At 44.7% G+C, this 27,234-nt stretch overlaps 1 protein-coding gene across 1 annotated transcript in view; it reads left to right on the forward strand.

Moving 5' to 3' along the window:
• The first annotated feature begins 917 nt into the window (after positions 1-917).
• Positions 918-27,234, forward strand: part of Dok5 (docking protein 5) — a 145,824-nt gene continuing 119,507 nt past the window's right edge. The window contains exon 1 of the mRNA XM_051143878.1: positions 918-1,245. Coding sequence (XP_050999835.1) covers positions 1,180-1,245 — 66 coding nt within the window. The 5' untranslated portion in view covers positions 918-1,179. The remainder of the gene's footprint in view (positions 1,246-27,234) is intronic.

The raw sequence follows: 27,234 nt of genomic DNA on the forward strand, positions 1-27,234 counted from the left end.
TCCCTTAGCAAAGCCGGAAGGGATGATAGTCAGAGAGGATCAGCAGTGATCAACTTAAGAAGGCCCTAGAATCAGGAGCAGGTGCATCGAAACCCTTCACACATACTCTCCTGCCCCCCCCCCCACCTTCTTAGTGTTCTAGGAATATTTACAGGCATCCGTAATGTTTACCATGGGCAGCTATATTGTCAGGTTATGGAGGTTTACATGGGAGCTTGGTAATTACACAAAGGAGCCACACCTTAATTGGTGCAGGGGAACCTACAAAGGACAGAGCAGTGTCTGGTACAAGCTTGCTACCTTGATAAAGGCCCAAGATTTACTGCTCATCTTTCTACACAGAACTAGCGTTTGAGGACAGAGTAGACACGGGCGAAGAATCAGCTCCTGGGGAAACTTACAGTCCTGATGGGAAGACAGGCTCCAACAAGAAATAGGGACAATAGGTACAAGCCTAGAGCTTGACAGTAGGGAGATCTCATGGCTGAGGTGAGCATAAGCCATGGAGATGGCTCTGTCTGTACCTGTAAAGGTCACAGGTAAACCACGCAGCTCAGTGTCCCTGAGCACAGACACACCCTTAATTGGCTCTTCTGGGGAAAAAATGAGGTTGAAGGGATGGTTAGGGCACACAAAGCTGATAAAGAGTCCGGTGTTGTCCTCTCTAAAAGACAGGTAGGAACAGGGAGCTTTTTGCCTCTTGGCTGCTAAGCGCAGGGATGGCGGAGTGTGCCCCTGGGAGAGGAGGTGGGATCAGAGCAGCTGGAGGCCAGGTGGGCGGAGGCTTGGGGGAGGGGACCGGTGTGCTCCTCCTTCTGGGCCATCTCTGCTTCCTCCTTTCTCCCTCTTCTCCTTTCTGGTCCTTCTCCTCCTCCTTGGGGGCCTGGAGCGGCTCCTCCTCCTGGCAGGCTGCCGCCCAGTCAGCTGACGCCGCGAGCTCCAGTCTCGCCTCTCCGCCGCTCTCCCCCAAAGTGGCTGCTGGGCGCCGGCGGGCCGCCCACTTTCAGGCTTTGGGGAGACCGGGAAAGCGATGTGCGCCTTCTGACGCTTGGTTTCACTGCATCGCCTTGTCAACTTTCACTCCCTCAGTCTCTGTGCTGACCCTCCCCACATCCCTCCTCGAAGCCACTCAGGGTGCCTTGCGCAAGCTGGGGGCAGCAGGGTCGCTGTCTGTCTGGGATGGCTTCCAATTTTAATGACATAGTGAAGCAGGGGTACGTGAGGATCCGGAGCAGACGCCTAGGGGTACGTATCATCGTTCGCGACTTCAGGGTCTGTGTCCGCTGCCAGCATCCCGGTTTCTGGCGCCAGGGACTTGCATCGTGGCTCTGGCAGCCCACGTCCCAGGCTATCTCGGCTGCAGCGCTAGCGCCAGCGTCTGGGTATGTCATGGAGCTATCTTTATCTCTCGGATGGCTTGACTTTCTAACGGTGGCCACCGGAGCCCATTGACTCGGAATAAATATTTCCCGGTAGTCATGGTCGCTGAATCTGGAAAGCCCGGCTTGGTGCTGAGCTTGCTGGATGTCCCCGGCCCGCGTGCCACTCGCGCCAACTTAACTTTTCCAGGGGATGGCTAGAGGCCAGGACACAGGGCAGATGCTCTGAGGAGGGGATCAAGGTCAGTGACTACCTGGCCCCAGGACTCCTTTCTGCAGCTCAGGTGTTAGCAGAGGTGGAGAGAGCTGGCTTTGGGCAGGACCAAGTCCCTGCTAGAAGCCCAGATCTGAATCCCCCAACTCTTGAGCCTGGCAGCCGGTTAATGTTTTTGTGTGTGTGTGTGTGTGTGTGTGTGTGTGTGTGTGTGTGTGTGTGTGTGTGTGTGTTTACAATTCACCTTCTGACCACTGGACGATCATTGTGCCTGCGTAGAGCTCCCGGAATAGGAGAAAGAATGAATGAATCCCAGTGGCTCCCTTCTTAAGACTGCTTTTCTTTTCTCTTGTTGAGGGCACTTTAGGACAAAACCATCCTGCCTCTCTTTGGGTTTTAAGTGATGGTACAGTCTTTAGGGAGGAGAGGGTACTGGAATGAATACACACACACACACACATATATATACATATATACATACATGTATATATACATACATATATGTGTCTATATGTCTATATGTATATGTATATATACATATATAGTGTGTGTGCGTGTATTTGTGTCTGTGTGTGCACCCGTGCATTTCAGGCTACCTCATTTTTTCTTGCCATGTGTCAAATACTGTGGCTTTTTTTCGTTGCTTTGCGTTTGCTAGAGGCTGGGGTGTAAGGCAGGGCTGAGAAGTAAGTTTACTTAGCAGGGAAAGATAGTGTTACTGAGAGCGTCAATGGCCCAGCTAGGGTGAGCGATCCATTGAATAGCTTTCTCCATGGTATCACTTACCACTCTTTTATTTGGTCTCTGGATTTGTAAAAAAAAAAAAATGTGCCTTTAATTTGGCTGTGAATGAAAGAAATGTCTCAGTAGTAACCGTGGCTAGAGAGGAATGTCTGCAAGGGAAAAACAGCCTGGATTGTTATAAAACACTTGCCTGGTTCTTTTGGCCTATTTCGTTTTCTTTGCTACCCCTTCCCTTGTTTGAACAGTGAAGTTCTCTCTTCTGTGTCTGTTGTAAACACAGCAGAAAGGAGACCAGTAATACAGCTAAGCAACCTTCCTGGATTTGCTACAGTTTAATTGGTTCTCCCTTGGATCCTCAACCAAGTGACTTCCATGTGAAGTAGAGGAAATCCTACTTCGTGTTACAATGCTAAAGAGTGTGAGAAAGCCACATCTACTTCGTCATGTCAATGGAAGGGATTGGCACTAGAGACTCATTCCGTGCTGGAGAGCATTCCAACAGGAAGAGGACATGCATTATTAATGCACAGAATATGAATTATTCATTAGGATCAGGGTTGGTGCCAAATCCTGACAAGGGTGACTTATAGGAAAAACTGGTTAACATCACTTCCAAGGTTTTTTCCCTATATTATTGTAATTGACATAATACAGTCTTGCGTGCCTGCCAGCAAATTTTGGATAGATATTAGAGGCAAAAGCAGAGGAAACAGAGTCTAGTTGGGTTTGTTTTATATTTACAGTATTTTGGGCAGTCCAGTTTCTCAAGACATAATCATTTTGAATTTGTTTTCTCAAATATACACAAGAATATTCATTGAATTATGGTTATCACACACAGTTAGAAAAGTCAGTCTATGGCCGGGTAAAACAGGCCTTATTTGGTAACCTTGGTTCTGCCAATAGACCAGCCTGCTAAGACGCTCTTGTGTTATAATTTATAAAGAGGACTTTGTCACCAGAACCAAATGCCAACTGAAGTTTTGGGAGACCCTTGGGTCATCTCGGGGGAAATGGCAGTAAGGGCCCAGTGTCCTAAGTCAGGAATGTTGGTGATATTAAGCTGGGCTGTATACTAGCCTAGAACAATTCTCAGTGTGTGTATTCTGGGCACTGTGTAAGTTCCAGAGAGCTAAGGAAGTGGTTCTGGCAGACTCAGCAGGCAGAGAGTATACGTTGACATACCCAGTGACCATGCAGAGTGGAGGATGACCTTGGAATTGGTAACTAATATGACAATGGCTTTATTAATGGAATTCAGACAAGCGTCTGTGGGGGATGGGGGGAGTCGTGTCTGGGAGTGTTATAATTAAACAAGTAAACTGCATTTCATGGTGACCAGCTGTTATGTCAAAGAATGTCCCCAGGTTTGGGGAAAAAGACAAGATTAGGAATGACTTCTGCTTGTTTGTCTCATTAGGCCTACGACCTTTGACCTTCTTTGGCTTCAATTTTTCATTGTCTATACAGTGTGTGCTATTAAAGGTGTTCTTGTGGCATCGAATACAATAATATCCGTGCACGTGCAGAGAGCGTCCATAGTGTTGATTCTTATTGCAGTTTTGTCTCTAAGGTGATCAAAGATGAACTAAGGGCGGTGATAACGTCTCAGGGCTGTGATTTCCTTACCTTGTGTCTGAACGTGCCCAAAGACAGACTTTATCATTATTACTATTTAAATTTATGCTAATGAACTCATCAAACCATGAAAGCTGTCCATATTTCCGGTACCATGTTGCGCTTCCACGCATATGTGGTTTAGATGCTTAACTCAGGATAAGTATCTTATCCTCACTCATTCAGTGAAATCGTTTTTCATTTTGAGGCAGAAATATTTATCTTGCTCCAGATCTGTCTTTCCTTTGGATGAGGTTCTTGTAAAGGTACATATTTGTGCATAAGTATATATTTAATATGGTTTATAATATAGTTTGTAAATAAGACAGGAAGTAAGCTTGGAACACCTCTATTCAGATGGGCCACTGATGGGTCACCTTCAATTAAAGTCTTAACGTTTGCCCTAAGCAATCAAAGTCGGTGTAAGCAACCAAAGTCAGTGTAAAGGAATTCTTTGCTTTGACCGCAGAAAGCCGAATGAAATCAACTTCTCTGTGTCGTCACGTCTGCACTCCCTAGTGCTATCCACACTGGCTCCTCCAGGTCTCAGCCTGTGCCCTGGGTACAATGTTTGTTCAGGAATGTTGATGTTTCTATTTGGGGAGTTGATGGGGAGGAGGGGCGCAGCTATCTATAATTATCTAGTTCTCCAAAGACACTCGAGATTTCTTAGATGAGTGGAATAGGGCGGTGTCTGTGCCATTAACCCGCTAAGTGTGTTATTTAGATGGATTACATTTGGATCTTCATTTGGTTTCTTTCTTTGTGGAGAGAACTTTCTATCTATAATTATCCTGGCTGATCCACAATGCAATTCTCAGAGCTTAAACTTAGAACTATTTTCTTTATCTACACGTAGTTCCTCAATGGCTTAGTGTTAAATAACCTTTGCTCTAATCTAACAGCTTGTCAGCTAGCCCCACTTGAGCTCTGCTCTGGCTGGTTCCCTGCCCACCTCCCTAGCTGAGAGCCTAGGAGGTCTCAAGCTTAGTGCATATGCAGCCTTGATCTATTTACCCATCCTTGCTTCTTCTAGCATTATCTTCATCTTCACCAATAGATAGCATTTTGGTTGCCCTGGCAAAATCAATCCTCAGCCGGAAACCAAGCAATGCTGACACCATCTCTCCCCCTTACCTTGCCTCACACCATTACAGCCGATCCATCAAGGGGCCTTGTGAGGTCAGCCTTTAAGATCAATCTAGAACCTGTCTCCTATCGTCTGGGAATCTACTGGAACCACTGTGATTGAAGCCCCATTCGTTCTTTCAGGTACTTGGGTAACTGCTGAGTTTGTCCTGCAGCCTACATCTTCATCCCATTCTTCCACAGCACCACATCCCCTGTAGCCTAGGCCTCCACCGATGAATCAGGCTGTGCTTGCTCCTGCTCCCCTCACCCCTTCACCTCAAAATGCTTCCCAGGAATTCCCTAGTCCCCTCCTCTCCTCTGCTCAGCTCCTACCTCTTCAGTGAGAACTTTCCAAACATTTTTGCTTTTTCCTCCCTGCTTCTGTATCCCTAGACGTTTTTTCCCCCCTACCATCTAGCATATTTTAGTCTGTCCCCTTACTTGTTTGTCACTTGTACCCCCCTCTAGGGAATATGGGATGCATGTGGGATTTCGCTTGCCTCTCATGACAGCTGAGAGGCTTGTAGAGTCATCAGATGGAAGAGGGTCCCTACTGTTGTTGCCTCTGATATAAGGGTGCATTAAAAATCCCAGCGTGATGACGAGGACTTGATGTAAGCTTTAGAATATTTACCAGCCTGATTATTCTGTAGGAATAGAGAGATTCTTGATATTCACATAATACATGCTCATCGTAAGGGGCTCAACACAATACTGAGCACAGAGAAAATCCAATTAATATTTATTACTGCTCTGTTCTCAGTCCTACAATTACTGAGTGTAGAGATGGCGGTGCTTGGCTGGTTATTATTTTCCTAGCCTTTACTCTTATCTTTAAAGCGATTGCTGTTTAGTTAGAAAAGCACACTTAATGTCCAAGGGATAATTTATGTGCAAGCACAAATACCACTGGCCACGGATGCTAGGGATAGAGGGGATGTTCAGCCTTATAAGATTTTCCATGTTATTTGCATAAATGTCCATAGTGCCGCCAGAAATGCCAGTTTGAATGAGCCTGCTGGTCCAGGAGAGTTTCCTTGATTTAGGTGTCTTGAAAAGCAGATGGGGTGGGGGGGGGGGTGGTCAGATTTTAGGGAGCAATATTCTCCACCCCTTCATCCCCATTTTCAAGTGGCCCAATATGTCAGAGAGGATTTCGTATTTCACTTAAGGTTTGTAGATTTTGATTCACTTGTTACAGTGCCCAGATATATTTGATGCTTTTCTTGACACTGTGACCAAGTCCAAGACAGAAGTGGCCTAAGGGCGGCAGTGCTGGGGGTTGGGGCGGGGTTATTGTGGCTCACTGCTCAGAGGCTACAGCCCACTGTGGCAAGGAAGGCGAGGTAGCTGGGGTGTAGCAGCCTGTAGTAACAGGAACTCACAGAGGAAGCTTCAGGGAGTGAGGCACTCAGCCAGGAAGTGGAGCTGGCCTAGAGCTGTCTGAGGTCATCTCCAGTGACAGTGTAGCCCCAAAGGTTTCACAACCTCCGCAAATGACCCAAGCTGGGGGGACATATTTCTTACAGATGAGCCTTGGGAGATGTTTCATAAACAAGGACCATCACATGAATGTCATAGAAACAGACTAGGGCCATCTTACACCTTTCATACACAGCTTGCGGCAACCTCCCACACAGATGCAACATGCAGTAAGTGCATGTGTGCCCTCCTTACAGGACAGAGTGGCTTTGGGTGAAGTTTGCCTGTAGTGAAATGAACATCTGGGTAGACCCTTCTGCACACAGAAATCCTTCAGGCTTCTGGCTCCTTCTAACAGCTTCACTGACATGGCTTCCACATCAAGAATAACTTTCCAGCTGACACATCAGTCCTCATGGAAGATATGATTAATTGTGCATGTATTCAGCTTTTAATTATCATCATCCAAATCAATTTAGCAATGAACGGCCAATTTGATGGCTTTGTATGGAGACATAAACCAAATTATTGATACGATGCTATCCCAACATCTGCCAGTGAGGTTTTTAAATTATATTCATTAGGTGACTAGCAATATTTTTTATTAGGCAGCCTTGGCATTTTTGGTGAGGAATCGTTTACCTTTGGGATGTTAAGAACTTGTTTTCCATGTGAGATGCATCTGTGGTCATTACTTTATCATCTGCCAAACGTCTACTGTATACTTTCTGGTGTGGTGCTCCATGAAAACCACCTTAAACAGGGCAGCCCAGGCATTGTCCTTAGCAAACTGACCATCTGACTTAACAATCTGTGTTGCTAAACTGGTCTTTTACACATTCACAGAGTCAAAGGTCAAATGTTGTGAATGAACAAGTCAGCTACGGATGGGAAAAGATAGCTGGAGGCAGCTCTCTTTTTTCCATGCTTGTGGAATGCAGGAGGCTATGCTTGAGTTTCCTCTTACTCTAGAAGTTTGGTTCCAGCTGGATAGAGATCAAACCTTTGGAGAATGTAAGCTAGGAAAAGATGAGGTTGCCTCTCCCCTCCGCCCCCATTCCTGTGAGCCTCAAAATGAAGTTGTGAATTTTGAAATGCCATGAGATGTATATGTGAATGCAGGAATTAAAATAGCGCCTTTCTCACATGCAGTGGGTGGTGTTTGGATAAGGATTTGGAAGCTGGTTTGTGGACCCTCCTACTTCACTAGAAGAGTTCGAAGCCTCTGGGTGTTGTGCTGTGGCATGGGGTTTGCAGCCAGCCTTAAGGGACAGGATTTGGCAGACTTCTTTCTTGGTGACATGGCACACCTACAAACCTTCCTGCCCTAGGCTGATCCCGGCCCCTTGCCCAAAAGAATCGTAATCTCATTTGTTTTCAGTGGAAACTTTTGTTTTTATGTAATTGTAGGCTCACATGAAGTTGTAAAGAATCAAGATGGGGAGCTGGGGAAACGATGCATTTGGTAAAAGATCTTGCTTGCAAAAGTGAGGACCTAAATTCAGATTCCCAGAACCCACATGCAAAAGCTGGGCACAGTGCCTCACGCCCATCACCCCATTGTTCCGAGATGGGGGTGGAGGCAGGAGGAATCTTAGAAGCTCACTACATGATGAAGTTCCAGACCAGTGGCAGAGTCCTTCATAGATACCCTCCCTTCTCTGTAGGCACTATTTTTAAAATCTACTTTTAGTTTGAGTTTTTATATCTCTTTTTCCCTTCTTCACTCCAATCCCTTCCAACACCCAAACACCAGGTAGGAGAGAAAGGAGGTGAGTGGGGAGAAGAGGCCTAGTTTTCCTTAGCTAGTACCTGCTGTTTAGAATCATCGGGTTCCTTGGGGCAAGTCCATTCTTCATTTCAGGATGTCTCCAACTTCTTGCTAAACTGCATCAACAGCAACCAGGAGCAGCATGGGGGAGCACCAGCAGACTTCTTTTTCAGAGCCCCCAGTTTCTCTCTTGGTCTGGAATTTATGCCCCCTGGCAAAGACCATGAGCCTGCACAACACACCCTCAGGCAGTTATGAGCTGTCCACAAACTGGAAATGCCCCCATATCCCACACCTGGGATTAAATAAAAATCATGTTTACAGATCACAATCCAAAACTTCTGCAACACTTCCCCATACTCACAAACTCTTGACACCACTAACTGGTTATCCAGTTCTATAATCTTTTCACTTCCAGAAGATTCTCTAAGTGAAACCTTGTGGAATCTTTGGGATGAGCCTGTGGTTTTACTCACAGACGTTCTCTGGGGAGACATCCAGGCTTCTCAGGTACTGTGGATGCCATGTGGTACTCTACAGTATTGATGGGTCAGAGGTCCTTTGGCCCTTTCACTTGTTGACGAATATCTTGGTCCTGTCTGGATTAGGATCCAGTAGAGAGGGCTGATGCGACACTTGTGTGCAGGATGTTGTGTGAATGTTAAGTTTTCATAACTGTGTTGAGACACTTGGGAGTACTATTGTCAAGTTGGGTGGCAGTTATAGATTTAGTTGCTTAAAACTTTATTAGGCAGGGCTCTTTCGAGCAGAATAAAATAGAATGTGTGTATATGTGTTTATGCACATACATTTATATATGGTGTGTGTGTGTGTGTGTGTGTGTGTGTGTGTGTGTGTCTAATAAGAGTCATTAGGCTGGCTTACTTCTTAGGGGCTATGATCTCAACAGTGGAATGAATGTCTGTGTGCTGAAGACAGAGAGAACCTGGTAGCTTGCTCAGCACACAGTGCTGCATAGTCTCAGTGCCTCTGCTGGGGGTCTGAAGGTCCCTGGAGAGACACTGGCATTCAATCTGAAGTTGGAAGGCCAGAGAAGCAGGTGTCGTAGGATGGCAGGAGGAGACAGCAGTAGTAGCTCCAGCCCAGTTATGTTGAGGAAGAGCAATGCAGACAAGCCTGGAAAAATACCGTTACCCTTGGCTCTCTGGTGGAAGGTACTGGCTTCCTTTAGCCAGTCAGGCCTCTCTGGAAATGGCCAGACACACACACACATACACACACACACACACACACACACACACACACACACACAGAGATGCATGTCTCCTAGGCAGTTCTAACTCCTCTCAAGTTGACAAGCACCAAGCATCAAGCAGTGTTGCTATTTTTATATTCATGCCAATAGTGTGTGAGTGACCCAGTTTCTCTGCAGCTCCTCCAGGAGTCGACGCTACCTTTGGTTTACTTCTGGCCATCTTTGTGAGTGTGTGGAGGCTTGCCTGTGGCTTTCCTGTTCATTTCTCTGAGGGGGAGTCAGTCCTGTTAACTGTCTTTTCCTGTTCCTTTGTGTGTGTGTGTGTATGTGTGTACACAGGTGTTATTCCTGGGTTGTCTTTTCATCATTGAGTTTTGAGAGTTCTTCATCTATTCTAGATACAAATGTCTACTCAGAGATGCGGCTTGCAGAAAGCATCTCACCATCTATAACGTCCCCCCTTTCAGGGTCATAGCCTTGTATTTCTTAAAAAATGTGTGTGTGTGTGTGTGTGTGTGTGTGTGTGTGTGTGTGTGAGAGAGAGAGAGAGAGAGAGAGAGAGAGAGAGAGAGAGAGAGAGAGAGAGAGAGAGAGAGCATGTGGAGGGTAAACTTTCAGGAGTCAGTTCTCTCCTTCCAGCCTGTAGATCCCAGGATAGAGTTCAGGCCATCAGGCTTGACAGAAAATGGCTTCACGCAGTGAGCCATCTGGCCAGCCCATGCTATGGTCTTTCATAGGGTAAGTTTTACATTTCAATGAAACACAGGGCAAGGTTCATTTCTGAGTATGGATGTCCAGTTGCTCTAGGACCATCTGCTGAAGTTGCTGTCTTCTCCACTGGGCCCTTACCTGGGTCCATTCCTGAGGAGAGTTTTCTAGGCATTGTTCTGTGACGTGCAAACATACTGTGGGATGCCTATGCATGTCTGGGTGATGGGCATACAAGTAGAATGCTTACCTGGAACGGCACATTTTTCTTTCACGTCTCCATAACCGATTGCTTTTTTATTTTTCATGATGGCTATGGAATGTCTGGGACTCAGATTCTTACTTTAAATCTCAACTTGGCCAGCTGCTGACTCTGAAACGTTTTATTTTCTTAAGACAGAAAAACGAGAAAGATAATGTACTTCTCACCAACGAATGGTCTATCTTACTCCAGGTCTGGCTCACCATAGGTGCTCAGTGACCACTCACTGACTTTCATTTATCTACTTACTTCCTTGTTCATTTATTTGTATTATGTATACATATGTTTTGCTGTGCACTGTGCTGTGTGCAAAATAGCACAGAAATCTTGGGAATTTCCTCCAAAATATCTGTGACCTGTGTCCAAGTCCATACAAGGGCTGATAGCTCTTAGTTTATTGTTTATTTTGAATTCATAAAGTGACCTTATAATACAGTAAGGAAGAAATGGATTCTGAGACAGAAAAAAGAAAAAGTAAGAAAGCAAGGGAGGAAAGATGAGGAGGAGGGCTCTGTTCTTTTTACTGAGAAGAAGGGATGACTTTTACATGCCTATGTTATGTTTAAGTAGCTAATACTTTCCGTTACATATACATGGCAAAGAGAGGTACAAATACAAGAACAGAACCCGCCCCACCCACGTCTATATCACTTCCCAGGAGAGCTGGACTCAGCAGAATCTTGCAAATTTGTACAGAGATTTTTGTTCATAGATCAGCATAAAAGTGCGTTCTTTTTGTTTATTTGTTATTTGTTTTTTGTTTTTGTCTTTCTGTGTAGCCTTGGCTGTCCTGGACTCACTTTGTAGACCAGGCTGGCCTCGAACTCACAGCAATCCACCTGCCTCTGCCTCCCAAGTGCTGGGATTAAAGGCGTGCACCACCACGCCCGGCTAAAAGTGTGTTCTTATAACTTGTTCTACACATATAATAGCTTTCCTCCCGCTGCCCATGGGCTCCAGGAATTGAATTCAGTTCTTCAAGCTTGTGGTGTGAGCACTTTGCCCATGGATCCTTTTTGTCAGCCCCCTCTGCCACTTCTTTAATCAGTTTACTAATAATAGACAGCTTCAGCTACTTTCTATTTGTCTTGCTTAAGCCATGTAGGGTGGCATGTTTGGGCTCTCTGAGATGAATGGCTCACAGCGAGCTGCTCTTGTGAAGGCAAGCCCATTCACAAATTGTAAGAATAGAAGTGAAGTTTCTTCAGACCTTACAGGACTCTGTACCTATCAATGGCCAGTCCTTACTGATGTACAGCCTGTGGCTCAGGGTGTGCTTCACCCTCAACGCACACAGACAGACAGACAGACACAGACACACGCACAGACACACACACACACACACACAGACACACACACACAAACACACACAGACATACACACACACTCATGTTTAACCATTCTTTGGTTCAGTTTCTCACTCTCAAAGTCTATTCTGATTCTGCCAAATTGATACTTTAAATTGAACCAAGTCCTCTCTCACCTTTACTTCAGCCTCCCAATTCTTTCCCCTTGCACGTATAATCAAGGCACTGTGTGATCAGACCCAGTGGCCTCACCTGCCATATGTCACCATGCATCCATTCCCCAACATAAGGGGGGGGGGACACCTCCTTGTGTTCCCACAGAGAGCAAACTCTTTTCTCCTCTCACTTCCCTCCATTTCCCTTTGGTAGCAAACTTCTTCCCTCCATGTTCTGTTTCTCTGTCTCCTCACCCTGAGGATCCCACCTGCTGTGCTACTGGTTTACAGGAGTTTCCAACACCATCCTCCACATAAGTGTCTGCATGGCCACTAACCACATATAGAGATATAAACAATTGAAGTTAAGTTTATTTTGTTTTTGAAGCTGAGGAGATTATTTGACTGTTAAGATTGGTTATTCCTTAGAGAACCCAGCTTCAGTTCCGAGCACACACACTGAGTGAGTGGCTCACAAACACCAGTGACTCCAATTCCTGCTGATCTAACACCTACTTCTATCTTCTGCAGGTACCTTCATGCGTGTGGAGCACATAAATCTCACATAGGCGCGCGCGCGCGCGCGCACACACACACACACACACACACACACAGAGTCATAATCAATCAATCAATATCTCTTTTTAAAATTAATTTATTCAGATTACAACTAAATTGTTATCCCATCACTTGTATCCTCCCTCCCGTTCCTCCCTCCCTCCCACTTTTACCCTATTCCCCTCCTCTAGGTCTAAGACCGAGAGGGACCTCCTCCCCCACTATATGGTCATAGGCTATCAAGTCTCATCTTGGTAGCCTGCTTATTCTTTCTTTGAGTGCCATCAGGCCTCCCCACCAAATCAATCTTTTTCTTTAAAGTATTTTTTTTTTTTTTAGTAATTCATTTACTTACTCATTTTGTATCCTGGTTGTAGGCCCTTCCTTCCTCTCCTCCCATCTCTCCTACCACATTCCTCAAAAAAGGGGAGCCTCCATCCACCCCAGAACATCACGTTGCATCAGGACTGAGCTCATCTTCTTCCCCTGTGGTCTGGAAAGGCAGTCCCATTATGGGAGGTGATCAAAAAGCAGGCAACAGAGTCCATGTCAGAGACAGCACCTGCTCCGCTTACTGGAGGACCCACATGAAGCCTGAGCGGCCCATTGGCTGCATCTGTTTAGAGGACCTAGGTCCAGTCCATGCATGGTCCTTGGCTGGTACTTCAGTCTCCACAAGTCCCTCTGGGCTCTAGTTAGTTGGCTCTGTTGGTCTTGTGGAGCTCCTATTGCCTCTAGGTCTTTCCCACAAGACTCCTTATGCTTTGCCCAATGTTTGGCTGTGAATCTCAACATCTGTTTTAAATTGTTGCTGAATGGAGCCTCTTAGAGGACAACTCTGATAGGCTCCTGTCTGCAAGGATAGCAGAATACCTTTAATAGTGTCAGGGGTGGGTTTTAGGTTGGGCTAGGCATTGGCTGGACATTCCCTCAATCTCTGCTCTATCTGTTCTGTCTTTATCCCTGCATGTGTTTCTGAAAGTATCTCCACCCCTCACTTTAAGCTATACTACAGAGCAATAGTAATAAAAATTGCATGGCACTGTCATAGAAATAGACTGGTGGATCAATGGAATTGAATTGAAGGCCCAGAAATAAACTCACACACCTATGGACACGTGATTTTTGACAAAAGAGCTAACACCAAACAATGGAAAACCAACAAATGGTGCTGGCCTAACTGGATGTGTACATGTAGAAAAATTCAAATAGACCCATACAGATAACCCGCCACAAACTCAAGTCCAAGTGGATCAAAGACCTCAACATAAAACCAGGTACACTAAATCCATTAGAAAAGAACGTGGGGGGAAGAACCTTGAACTCATCAGCACAGGAGACAATTTCCCGAACAGGACACCAACAGCTCAGGCTCTAAGGTCAACAATTAATAAATAGGACCTCACGAAACTGAAAAACTTCTGTAAGGCAATGAACACTGTCAATAGAATGAAACCACAGTCTAAAAAGTATTTTTTAAAAAAATAAATACCTTGGTACATTAACTGTTTGAGGTTATAAATAGCCACAGAAGCTCATTCCTGTTCAGGCAGCAAACTGTCTCTGTCATTGTCTCATCTGGGAAGCTGCTAACCTGCACTCCCTGTATACTCAGGTAATTAATCTTATTCCTTCTCAAGTCTCTGAAGGGGTTGAAGACCAGACAGTTTAGTTTTGCAAATTAAGCTCAGTTGTTTAGGGGTTAAGATGTTTGTAGGTCTAGATAGATGTTTTAAGTTGATAATGATGAGATGTGATATCGATCTACATTCAGGATTTTAGAATCACCAAGATAGGAAAGATGTTTTCTCCAAGGCTGCTAAATACAAATAGACAAAACACTATGAATGTAACATTTATACATATAATTTCTGATTGTTTCATGGTTCTTCTTGCTGTAGGTAGTTTGTTGTATATATGTGTAATAATATAAATGCATATGTAAAAACATTTAATAAAAAAAGAAATAACAAATACCTTGGTACATTAACTGTTTGAAGTTATAAATAGCCACAGAAGCTCATTACTGGCAACCATCCCAAAAGGTATGTAGACTATTTCCATCATTGTAGAGCACTCTGCTGGACAATGCTGCTGTGCATCGCTTCTGTATAACATTGATTATTTCCATCACTGTAGAGTGTTCTATTGGCTGCTGCTGCTGCTGCTGCTGCTGCTGCGCAACACTTCTGTATAACACTGATGGATGGCTTAAGTGATATGTTTTGATGATGTTAGCTTCACTAGGCTGTGAGCTCCACAGGGGCTCAGCAGGGCTTTGCTCCAACTTGTTGATTCGAATGCAGTCAGTAGTTAATTGTTGGAGCCAAGAGTGAATGGGTGATAAATGGATTGAAGAATTCTCTCCAGCACTTCGTTTCATAATTTGCCCCTCAGTGTCCAGAAGGCCTTCACAGAAGGACCAACAACTCCGTAATTTACCCATGTTCTCCTCAATATTCCAGTTGGAAAAAGACTAATTCTTCTACTACTATCACCTGGACATATTTAAGCTTTCCACGAGGCTGGCACGGCAGAGTCCTTTTCTTTTCTTTTCTTTTTATATTTTATATATTTTTTTACATGTTTTAAAATTAATTCCTTCATTTTACATCTCAGTAGTTATCCTATCCCTTGTATCCTCCCATTCCTCCCTCCCTCCCACTCTCCCCCTATGCCCCTCCCCTATGACTGTGACTGAGGGGGACCTCCTCCCCCTGTATATGCTCATAGGGTATCAAGTCTCTTCTTGGTAGCCTGCTATCCTTCCTCTGAGTGCCACCAGGCCTCGTCCTCTGGATGCAGAGTCCATTTCCTAACTGTGCAAGGACCGACAGTGACTAGCCTGACCTACAGGGTATGTAGCACGGTGTGCCTCCAGGACATACACCCTCTGTTTGTTCATGACATCTCCAGTGAGGGGCAACTCTGTGAACATGCAAAGGTAGGGGTGGAGTACAGGGTCTTTGGGGACATCAATAGAGGGGGGGGTCTGACAATGGACCCATACAATTGACTCCTTCCAAGGCACTTACTCTGAGAATGCTCCTCAGTGTGGGTCTTGCATGCCGGCCTGCTTCCCAAGAATAATCAACAACAGCTTGGTGAGTAACTGAGATGTTCTAGATGTAGCTTAGGATTCTGCAGAGGCATTGCGGGCACTCCAGGGCTTCAGGACCTAGCTGTAGGCCTGTGGCTTCCCCTCTGTAGCTTACACAGTGTTTTCACAACTGAAGTGTGTTGGGGGATGGTCTAATGTGTTTTGATGCTAATCACTGTTTTGCTGTCTCTGTGACCCACCTTTTGATTAATAAAAAAGCCATCCCACCTGGGCAGGGCAACTGATAGAGGTTTGGCTAAGGTTCCCAGGGTTTAAAGAAGGAGAGAGGAACCCTGGGAAGAAGAGGAAGAAGGACCCCAGAGAAGGAGAGGAGAGGAAGGCCCCATGGCTTAGATGGAAAAGAAGCACATGACCGGTGTGGATGGAGAATCTGGCCCAGATGAAGAATATTAACAACTATTTAGGATTATGGACGAGAGGTAGCTTGATAGAAGTAATAACTTCTAATAAGAAGCAGATGGCATGGGATTGAGGCAGGTATCACACACCTGCCCCACCATGAGAAGTAGTTTAAAGGATTGATATCTGCCCTGCCCCAGGTTAACTAAGGGTATTTTAAAATATTACAAGTGTCAGTGTCTTAACTGATTGTTAGCTGGGCATACTGAAGTACTAATAATTATAGGACGGATAATAAACAGTTTTTAGGCCCTATTAATAAATTAAAATCAACAGAAGTGGTTCTGTCTCTTTGGAATCTTCTTGGATTCTTAGTCCTTCTTATCTCCGTGAAAAGAATGCACAGGAGAATGAATGGTGCAGAGGATGGGTAAAGATTTTACCAGGGACAGTGGAGCGCTCTCAGAGGGTGAGAGCAAACAATGGCCGGATGCTGTGCCAACCTGCATGCTAAGGAAGATTTCTACTCTTTCTAACGTTTCCTAATAGTTTTCCTTGAGGGTCATTTTTCTGTCTAGATGATTGGCAGGCTCATTTGATTGGCTTTTACAGGAGGAAAGTGATGGTACCGCCTTGCTCCTACCAGAGAGCCCCCAGCTAGCTAGTATTCTCAGGAGATGTACATAGTTACCTGTTAATAGCTTTCTAAGCAGTGCGGAGCTCACATCTCCACCCTTGTCCCATTCTTTTGACAGATCACAGTCTGGCAGTCAAGTTTTGTTTTCACTGATCATAATGAACAGTCCATCTACGGTGGCCTCTAAGCCTGCTATTAGTTAATTAGGTGGCTAGCAGTTCTGTAGTTTTCATAAAATGGAAATAGAGGGCTTATTTTGTTATTTTATTTACTTGCTGTGTTGTTAAAACACACCTGCCTCTTTACCAGCTTTATTTCTATTTAAAAATGATTAATTGGGCTTGTGTGTATGTGTATGTGTGTGTGTGTGTGTGTGTGTGTGTGTGTGTGTGTGTGTGTGTGTGTGTGTGTGTGTGTGTGTGCTCATGCATAGTGTGCCTGTGGTATCAGAGGACAATCCCTGAGAGATGGCTTTCTCCTTCCATCATGTGGATTCTAGTGATCAAAGTCAGGCCATTGCGTTCACGAGCGAGGACCTTTACCTACCGAGTCACCTTCTCAGTGCAAGATTCATCTACTCAAATGAAGGGTGTTCTTGAACTAGTTCGCCACACTGACTTGTACAAGGTAAATGATCAGTAACAACTGCTTTCCCTGGTGAGGAAGAGACCAGGAAAATAAGCAATAGGTGGGAGTGGCGTCTGTTTGCCTGGATTTCACTCTTGTCACTAGGAGCCCGGTCACACCTTCCCATGGCCAGTACCTGCTTATGAACATCTGTAACAAGGCATTCTGAGGGCCTTGCTGAGAGGCTGAGAGAAGGATTCTGTTCTCTGATGGATTTAACTCCACATGCTCCTGACAGAGTGTTTGACCATCCAGGATACCAACCACTGAGACGAGAGAATTTGAATTATTTTTCCTCTTCACAGCTGTGGGGCACTGGGTGCCTCTGACTTTTGTCACCAGTGAGGAGATGGAGTTACAGAGGAATGCTGACTAGAAGATGTTTTCACATGCATTAAAGATTTAGATGCAAGCATCCCCTAGGATGCTGGGCTACCTTTTAAGGAGACTGGCTATTCTGTGTATGGCTTAAAGGAGTTCTTTCAACATATGGAAATACATGTCTGAAGTTAAATTCATTTTAGTGAGAGTCACACACAGGATCAAGTGTGTGCAAGGGAGATTGCGTATTCTGTTGGCCTTTAATATTGAAGTTTAATTTTCAGGGATTTTTTTAGATGAAGTTGAATAATATAAAATGAAAAAAATATTTTCATCTTTTGCTCCAATATTAACTCCACAGATGGGTCAGCTTCCTGCACATTAAGGTCACATGTTTCAGAGAATCTGTACTTTTTATCTTAGATAGGCATCAGGCATGAGAATTAAAAAATAACGCTTCTCATTTTTATCTGCTACAAGGTTCAAGCTGAGGAACACGCGGCATATGATTTGAATACCGACAGAGGGTATGAGAGCTATTTTAAGGGCTTCTTACTTCTCTTTCACACACATGCCGTGAATGCTTTACTGGGTCGGAATGATAAGGCAAAAGAATGCCAGGAGTTCAAGTTTTGAGGACCAGGAAGAGTGCAAAGCACTGGCAGAAACTGACAGGTTCGTAGAGATTTGACGCGACGTGCCCTAGACGCTGGGGTTGAGACTTCCTGTAAAGCTTCTGTAAAGCTCCTCAGTGGCTCTCAGGAACATTTACCGTTATCATTAGTGTGTGTGTGTGTGTGTGTGTGTGTGTGTTGTGCATTTTTATCGATGTATATGTATATGTAAGGGAGGCATGCTTACCCAGTGTGGGACATGTGTGAGGTCAGACATTAATATTTCATGTTTTCCTCAATCACTCTCCTCTGTGTGTTTAGAGCCAGGTCTCTCGCCATTTTGGCCTTTGAGCTCCAGGGATCTTCTTGTCACTGTCCCCCAAACACTGGGCAAAGGCATATGTCACCACGCTCTCTTTTTGCATGGACACTGTGGATCTAAACTCAGGTCCTTGCATTTGTGCAAAAAGCAGTGTTCATCTGCAGAGCCTTCTCCTTCACCCCAGGACCGTGTTTGTAAGTCATCCCAGTCTGTCACCCTGGCCTAAGGACATACACCTCTGTGAGGTGGCGGATAGCTCTTTGTGTGTGACTGTGTACATGTTTCTTGATTTCTTTAACTAGAGAGATACAATGGTGGAATGTCTGGAAAACTAGACAGAAGACGGGGTGTGGAGCATTTGGTGGCCTGTAGGTCATTTTGAGAAGCAGGTTTTCAAGCTCAGTGTCCTCTCTGATTTTTCACCTGGATTCTTGAGCCAAATGCACCATCAGGAACCAAGTAAGTCTTGAGCGAATGATGGGGGCAAACCACAAACCAAAGGCTTCACAGCTGCCCACTGTGAAAACTGTTGTTGACGTAAGATCTCTGTTTGTGCAGGCTTGCATTAGGAAAACACACAGGGACATCAGGTTTTGCATCTGTTTCCATCTTCCTGTAAAATACTCCTAGAAGTAGATGGTAGAGAATGACACTATTTCAGTCTGTTAGTGCGGATAGAACAAAACACCGTGCACTGGGTAGTATATAACATAGGAAGGCACTCCTCACAGCGCTTCTGTGCTGGCTGTCCTGGTGTCTGGTGAGAGTTCAGTCTCTGCTTCCTGGGTTGACCTGGCTGCTGCGTCTCTGGAAGGAAAGAATGCTGTGTTCTCACACAGTGAAAGGTCGAAGGGCAGGAAAGTGTCTCAGTTTCTTCTTGTGTTTTAGGTGTGTGTGTGTGTGTACGCGTGCATGCGTACGTGCGTGCGTGTGTGCATGTATGGTAGAGATAGGGAAGGAGGGAGGGAGGGAGAGAGGAAAGAGGAGAGAGGGGGAGAGAGAGAGAGAGAGAGAGAGAGAGAGAGAGAGAGAGAGAGAGAGAGAGAGAGAGAGAGAGAGAGACTTATACTGGATAGGGACAGAGCATGTTCATTCGTATGCGAATTCCCATGCCCGACACTCCCTTGTCTGATTTCTTTAGCAGGAAAAACAATGAGGCACTATAGGATAATTACTCAGTCTAACACATTTTCAGATATCTTGATGATTGGAGCGAACATTATCACTTTCAGTCTAGTGGCATTGTTAGTGTTATTTCAATTAAGAGCCCAGGTAGCTCAGGGTTCCAGTGACGTCCCTGTCAACGTCAACATCATAAATTAGGGAGCAATAGCAGGTCCAGATGACATGGGAAGGAGAGTAGGGTTTGATTTCATGTGCTCATACAGACAAATGTCACAGCCCAAGAGTGTGCATGCATTTTCCTGTTAAAATTGATATAAACCTATTACACTAGTACACAATTATTATTTTAGTCCATCTCTTATCTTTCTTCTAAACATTAAAAAAAAAATGACCAAAAGTAGCACATACGCAGCACATACCAGCTGCATCAGTATCTGCCTGAAGGTGTCTAGCCTGTCTTCCCTAGCCCTGGGTTTTGCATACATGGAAATCAACCAACCATGAACCGAAGATACTTATCTGAACTTGCACCTGTTCTGGAAGGGCACAGGTGTTTTCCATGTTGTTACTTCTTAAACAATCCAAGGTAACAGCTATCTGCCCAGTATTCACATTCTGCTAAGTACTATTTGCCACCTGAAAGGGGATTTGAAGGACCCAGGGGTGTGTGCACAGGTTGAATGCAAGTTGTACACTCTTGTGTTTTCAAGACATAAGCACCCCCAAGAATTTGGTACCTGGAGCAAGTCTTAGGAGCATCCTGTGCACAGCTGTGCTGTGTTCTCATGTGAGCATTTCCAAAGATGACCACATGATCTTTATGATCATGTCTATGGTGTCTATGTGGGCTTGATAAGTAAAGCATTGAAACTGTCCCTCATGGGAAAGGACAGTTGTCGAGCATCGACCATGTTTGTTCTGTTTCCTTGGAATGGTTTGGTTGTAGGGCTGGAGAGTTCAGATACCTCTGTCCTTGACACATACTGTGGGAGCTTCCCTTGGGGTCATGGTGATCTAAAGTCCCACCCATGCTGTCTGAGGGATAAATGTCAGTGTTTAAGATGGGAGTTCTGGGGGCTGAGGAGACAGCTCAGTCACTAACGTGCTTGCAGAGTGAGTGTGAGGACCAGAGTTTGGGCCTCCAGAGCCCACATAAATGCTGGGTGGGGGTGCCTGTAATTCCAGCCTCAGAAAGAAGGTGGGATTCTGAGCTCCAGAGCAAGCTGCCTAGAGAGACTGGGCAAGTTATTAAGCCCTAGGTTGGACTGGGAGATCCTGCCTCTGCGAATACGGTGAAGGGCTGTTTGTGACTGATTCTTGATTATCAACCTTAAGCTTCAACATATGCCTGCTCACGCATGCATATGCGCACAGACATGGGCATACATTGCATGCATACATGAGCGTTAATACACACACACACACACACACGCACACATACACACACATGCACACACACACGCACACACACACATGCACACGCACATGCACACACACACACACGCACACATACACACACATGCACACACACACGCACACACACACATGCACACGCACATGCACACACACACACACACACTGATGAAAACAGGAAAGGAATGAAAAATGAAACTATGGAATACAGTTAGGTATCACGAGAAATGCATAAAATCTAAAAGTCATAAAGTAAGAAAGTCTGAAAACTGGGTCCAGTGAAATGGGCAGATGAAGAGTGACTTTCTTCCCAAAATGTGTCTGTTAGCTGACTGCTTTTCAAATCCATTCTCTGCCACCACAAACAAAGGCCATGGAATTAAGAGAAAAACCTCTCAGGCCAGTGATGTCCCTCAATTTTAAGTTCCTATATGGGTGATGTGTGTCTCTTCTGGAGGCATCATTGACATTTATGTGAGTTGTGCGGAACTGATAAAGACAAACATTGCTGTCGCCTCTCACATCAGTGGCTAGCAATATTAATGCTCATGCATAAATGACTTCCTACATGGAAGTGTGGCTTTTTTTTCAGCCTGCTGGTGAAGCTGACATCTGTTTTGTTGTCAACCCTAGCCAGGTCATATCACCGAGTCATTCTTATAATCGTTTTGAATGTTTCAGACCTTAGCATGAAGTACACATGTACACGCACACACACAGTGTTTTGTGACATCTGTGATGTTAAACCTCTGTAAATTTATTCATTCGGGAATTTCATTATAACCAGAGAAAAATTAAGGATGCATTGTGCAAGGCTGAGCTGTGCCATCTTTGGCACATTGATAATCAACCTAAAAGGATTCCTGTGGATGCTCAGATTTCATTTATTCCCAAACTGGAAGAAGACGCGTGGTATTGATTTATGAGTGTTGAGCAAATTCCGAATCCTGAAAGGATGCCATGAGTGCAATTTGCTCATTAAGTTTGCAGATGACAGGGACATTGGATTTGGCTTTGTGTCGTATCCCCCGTTGATAACACTGTGTGTGTGCACTGAAGGCTAGGAAGGCTCATTGGCGGAGTGTGCTCCTTGTCTGTACCTGGTGAACAGGCATCTCTGGCTGTCTGTGGGATATTCCTGGCACTGTCAGAAACCACAGTAACCACAGATCAATTTATCAGTCATGCTGCCAGCAACCGATTGTTCTAGTAGTTTATAATACCCAATGCACTTACATCCATTTGTGCAGCCGTAGACTTCGTCCATCCATCCATTCTTTCACTGAGCATCCTTTGTACATTGAGGAATCACTATTTAAGACTCAGGTCTTGCTACCAGAGGTAACTTAGACTTGAATAAACTAGCAAATAGATGAATAATAAGTGTTGCTCCTATGGTCTACACTCATTTATTCTATCACTTTATTGTTTCCATAACAACTGATATTGTTTCAACAAGCATCTTGCAATTATACTGGCATCATGGCTCTAATTCTGATGGGATATGATAGATATTGACTTACATTCAGAATTTTAGATGTACCAAGACAGGAAAGATGTTTTCTTCAAGGTTGCAAAATACAAATAACCGAAACACTATGAATGTAACATTTATATAATTCCTGATTTTTGTGTGGCTCTTCTTGCTGTAGGTAGTTTATTGTATATATGTGTAATAATATAAATGTATATGTAAAGAAATAAAAAAATTAACTGAAAAATTAAAGGCTTAAAAATGATATGCAACAAAACCTTTTTTAAAAATCATCTTTCTTTCAAAAAAGCCACTTATTTCCCTCCAGAGCAGCTGTTAGTTTCTCGCACATCTTTCCAGATGTATATCTGACTTACGTCACTATACACACACACATATGTCCATACATTTTTACATGTGTGTGTCCCATTTTCTTAAATGACATGTTTTCCACACACTGTATTTTCTCTTTTCACTTAATACATCTTGCATGTCTCTCCACATGGTTAGACATCCTGTACTTCCTATGCTCAGATGAATACGATTTATCTATATTACATATTCTGTGCATTTGATCTTTATGAATATCATTACTTTTCATTTTATTGAACATAGCACTGGAATAAGTGTGTTTGTGAGTAATTTCTTTTTTAATAACTGAAATCACGAGTTTAAAATGGAATGACTTTTTATAGCTATTGAAAAATATTTTTGAATGACAGTCTGGCAGTATTGATCCACACTGCCTTTGGGGCTTTTGTCTCATGTGTGAAGAGAGATACAGATGTGTGTTTGTATGTATGGGTGAGCCATAGTTTGCACACACACACACACACACACACACACACACACAAAACCAATAAATGCAGAGCAACTCAATGAAAGATATGGAGGTGGGGAATGGCGTGATGGGAAGCAGACTGGCAATACTTCTGAAATAATTTTTAATTTAGGCCAATGTGATTCTATTAATTTTTAAAATCTTTAATTATGAAGTTAAAAATTATAATGCGATTTACTCTTATACTACCATTTTTCAGCATATGATTTTAAAAAGTTTAAGGTTTTATTTTTCAGAGTGCCATCAACTGAAGTGGGACAGTCAGACAGCAGACAAGCTGTGTATGGCCTGGTGGGTACAAGCACTTGTTACACAATCCTCAACACTTATGTAAGAGCCAGGCCTGGCTGCTTATGCACCTGTAACCCAAGCACTGTAGGAGGAGGAGACAGGGGAGCAGGTGCTGGCTGCTGGTCAGACTGCATTGGTGAACTCCAGACTTGGTGAGGAACCTTGTCTCAAGGGACTGATGTACTGTATGGGGGAGAGGGGGTAAAGCAAGGCACCAGGTGTTGTCTGGTTTCTGAATGTAGGTTCAAATCACCACACACACACACACACACACACACACACACACACACACACACACACACACGCACACACAGACACGTTCGCACACAGTATACATGAACGGGCCATGCGACTTGAACATTGATTGTTTTTGTTGTTGTTGTTATTGTTGGTTTGTTTGTGTTTTTTTGTTTCTTTTTGAGTTTGTTTTTTTTGAGACAGGGCTTCCCTGTGTAGCCGTGGCTGTCCTAGACTTGCTTTGTAGACCAGGCTGGCCTCGAACTCACAGCGATCTGCCTGCCTCTGCCTCCCGAGTGCTGGGATTAAAGGAGTGTCTCTGCTTCCTTGCAGATGGTGGAAAAATAGTACCTTTCCACCAGTTGTCAGTTATTCCCACATCAGTTCTGTTTATGTGACATCTACAAGTGAATATTTGTTTCATTTCAATGATTTAATTTTATTTGTGATGGAACTTGGGTGCAGGGCTACTAAACAACCGACATTTCAACCAGCCATTGGAGCCACGCTAGGTGAGGTTCTGTTGGAGAAGCCTAGAGACTTGGAAATCACTTCCTGAGGGAGTTTGGCAGCGGGGTAGGGTGAGGGTGAGGCACTGGCTCACAGTCTGTCTAGGGTTCGGGCTGGGGGGGGGGGTGTAAGGAAAGGGAATCAGCTTAGAATCTAGGTATGCTCAGTGTTAGGTCCAGCACAGTCAGTGCAGAGAGACCTCCAGAGGAGGAATCCAGGGCTACTGGAACCCTGCAGAGGCTGGGAGCAGGCATGTCCTGAGCCCCTATCCCAGCAACAGCAGCACTGGGATGTCCTTTGTCAGTCAGTGTGGAGTATGAGGGGCACCTGACTCAACTTCCTTAGGTACTGATGGGGGATGCGGAGGCACCTGCAGCTCTGCTATTGAGCCATGCCAACCCAGTAAACCATCTCCACACAGATAGTGCAAACAGCACCTGTGGTGTGCACTGTAGGGAACCTCTCAAGCTGCAAAGAGTACGGCCACTTCTCTTCTACCTCCTGCATCCTGTGAGATACTATGGCCTGTGCAGAAAAGACATTTCTTCAGAAGGTGAAATTCTGCCTTTTACTGAGTTGACGTGAAACAAATCTATCTCAGTAGATAATTGTAAAAACAAGTCCAGTGAAAACCAAGCTGTATGATTAGATTCCATTTAGATGCATTGTTTGCTGAAGGTACCAAGCTCAAGGTTTTCACTATCGAAATAAGAAGATTGGCAGGGTTTGGGGCAGGGCTTTTAAATTATGCTTACCGAGGAGTGAATAGAATGTTCTCCTTGGCTAAGCCCCAGTGTTGGCACTCACTGGGCGAGCTGAGCCTGTGATGGTTGCTGCCTCCTCCCATGATGGAGACAAGACGGTGTGGTGGTTTGATCAGTCTCCTTTGCATCTTCATGTTTTCAGGGAAGGGGGCAAAAGGCAGAGAACAAGACGTTAGGAGGAGAGGGAAGATCACAGCCTCAGAGTGTGCGTATATTCTTCTCCATATTCTCTTGACTGAAAGCTCAGCTGACCACACCGCAAAGACAAAGGTTGTCTACAGCACAGACTTAAGGACTTTGAAGAAAAAACAAACAAACAAACAAACAAACAAACAAAAACAAAAACGTGGCTTGGCTCATATCTCTGAAGGGTTGTTGTATCTTTCTTATCTATGAAAAAAAAACTCTGAGGGACCACTGTACTCATGGTTCTGAGTTTCTGAAATCTGTTTGTGGAGAGAATTTTCCATGTCTGTCTTTTCTATATTTCCCCTAGTGGCACTCTGAACCTTTTGAGCCCTTGAATTTGGGCCTCCCCTATGTCTGACTGCATGGGTTGCAGTTGGTGCTGCAATTTATCCGCAGTTTGATTTGAGATAAGCCACTGATATTCTCTTGTAATAAAATATTATTCTCATCCACTCAAATGGCAACTGCGAGAAACACTATGTTCCGAGGGCCGGTTTAACCGTTGTCCCCTCCCTGCTTGTGTTCACAGATGAGCTTCCTGTGAACACATGTATTGGGGTGCAGCCACAGTACCTGTTCCATATTGACCCAGAGCTGCCTCTGAGCTAAATGCATGTGGCCCCACAAAACTGAGAAAGTTGGTTGAGCCTGGGTTAAGTGAGCTAAAACTTGGGTCACGTGTATTTATTTATTGGCTATGGTGTTGAGACACTGAGTAGAGAGGGGGCAGACGGAATCCCTGGTTTTATAAAGCTTACAGCTCTAAAGATGATGGTGGAAGCAAATGAAACAGACATGAGGTGTTTCAGGTCTTTGAGTGGTACGCACATGGGGCGGCTAATCTTGGTTGTGCACTTGACACAGTTAGTTAGATATCAGATTCACCCGTGGGGTGTTTTCTGGACTGCTCATAGGTGGGAGGGGGCTTAGCCCAGTGTGGGCAGGTCCTAGATTGTATGAAGAACATGGCTAAGTTAGGCAGAGGGAGCAAGCCAGTGAGCAGCATTCCCCCATGGTTTTAATTCAAGCTCCTGCTTGACTTCCTGCTTTGGCATCCTTTGGTGATGGAGTGTAACCTGTAAGCTAAGTAAACACTTTTTTCTTCCCCAAGCTGTTTTTGGTCAGTATTTTAACAGTGACAGAAACGCAAAGTAGGATGGGAGTAAAACAGAAAAGGGAAAGAGGTGTGTGTGTGTGTCTGGATGTCTGTCTATGTCTGTGTGTCTGTGTGTGCACATGCGTGCATGTGCCTGCGCAGGCTCATATGAGGGTGAGGTGGGAGTTAGATTGGGGTGATGAAAGACTCCCCACTATTAAAAGAACACCATCAACACAATGTCTCAAAGAAGTAGAGAGATGGAGACACAAGGGAAAGTAAAGAACGGTGCAGACATGGGCCTGAGGTGGGAGCGTGTCTGAGGTGTTGCAGGACCAGCTGGTAGGGCCTCCACCCTGCCTGAAATAGAATGTGTGGTGAGAGCCTTGGAAGAGACCCTCTGTGCGGTGGGATTTTCTCAGCCACTGAGGGGCCATTGCATTTTGTTCTGTATGAGAGACAGGACACTGGTGAGCTCTGAGTGGGCGACACACACACTTCCGATTACATTTAAAAACACTGTTTTAAAGATAAATATTTTGAAAACACTTATTTGCTCTCAGAAGGTCCCAGTGAGGCTGGGAGCACCTAGAGTGACCCCTGAAACACTGGTGACTGCTTGACTGGGGTTGTGGTGTTGGAGGTGGCAGCAGAAGCCAGGTATGACATAGACATAAAAGCAAACAGACAGAGTTCCTTGGCAGATAAGGAGTCATTTGGGTGAAGGGGGTGGTTTAGGGATGATGTTGACGCTTTGATTTGATCAACAGTAGGAAAGAGATGAAGGTTCATTGAAATGAAGAAATGGAAGCAGAGTGGCCTTTGAGGG

This window comes from Acomys russatus, chromosome 4 (genome assembly GCF_903995435.1).
Source record: "Acomys russatus chromosome 4, mAcoRus1.1, whole genome shotgun sequence".
In the NCBI taxonomy this organism is placed as follows: domain Eukaryota; kingdom Metazoa; phylum Chordata; class Mammalia; order Rodentia; family Muridae; genus Acomys; species Acomys russatus.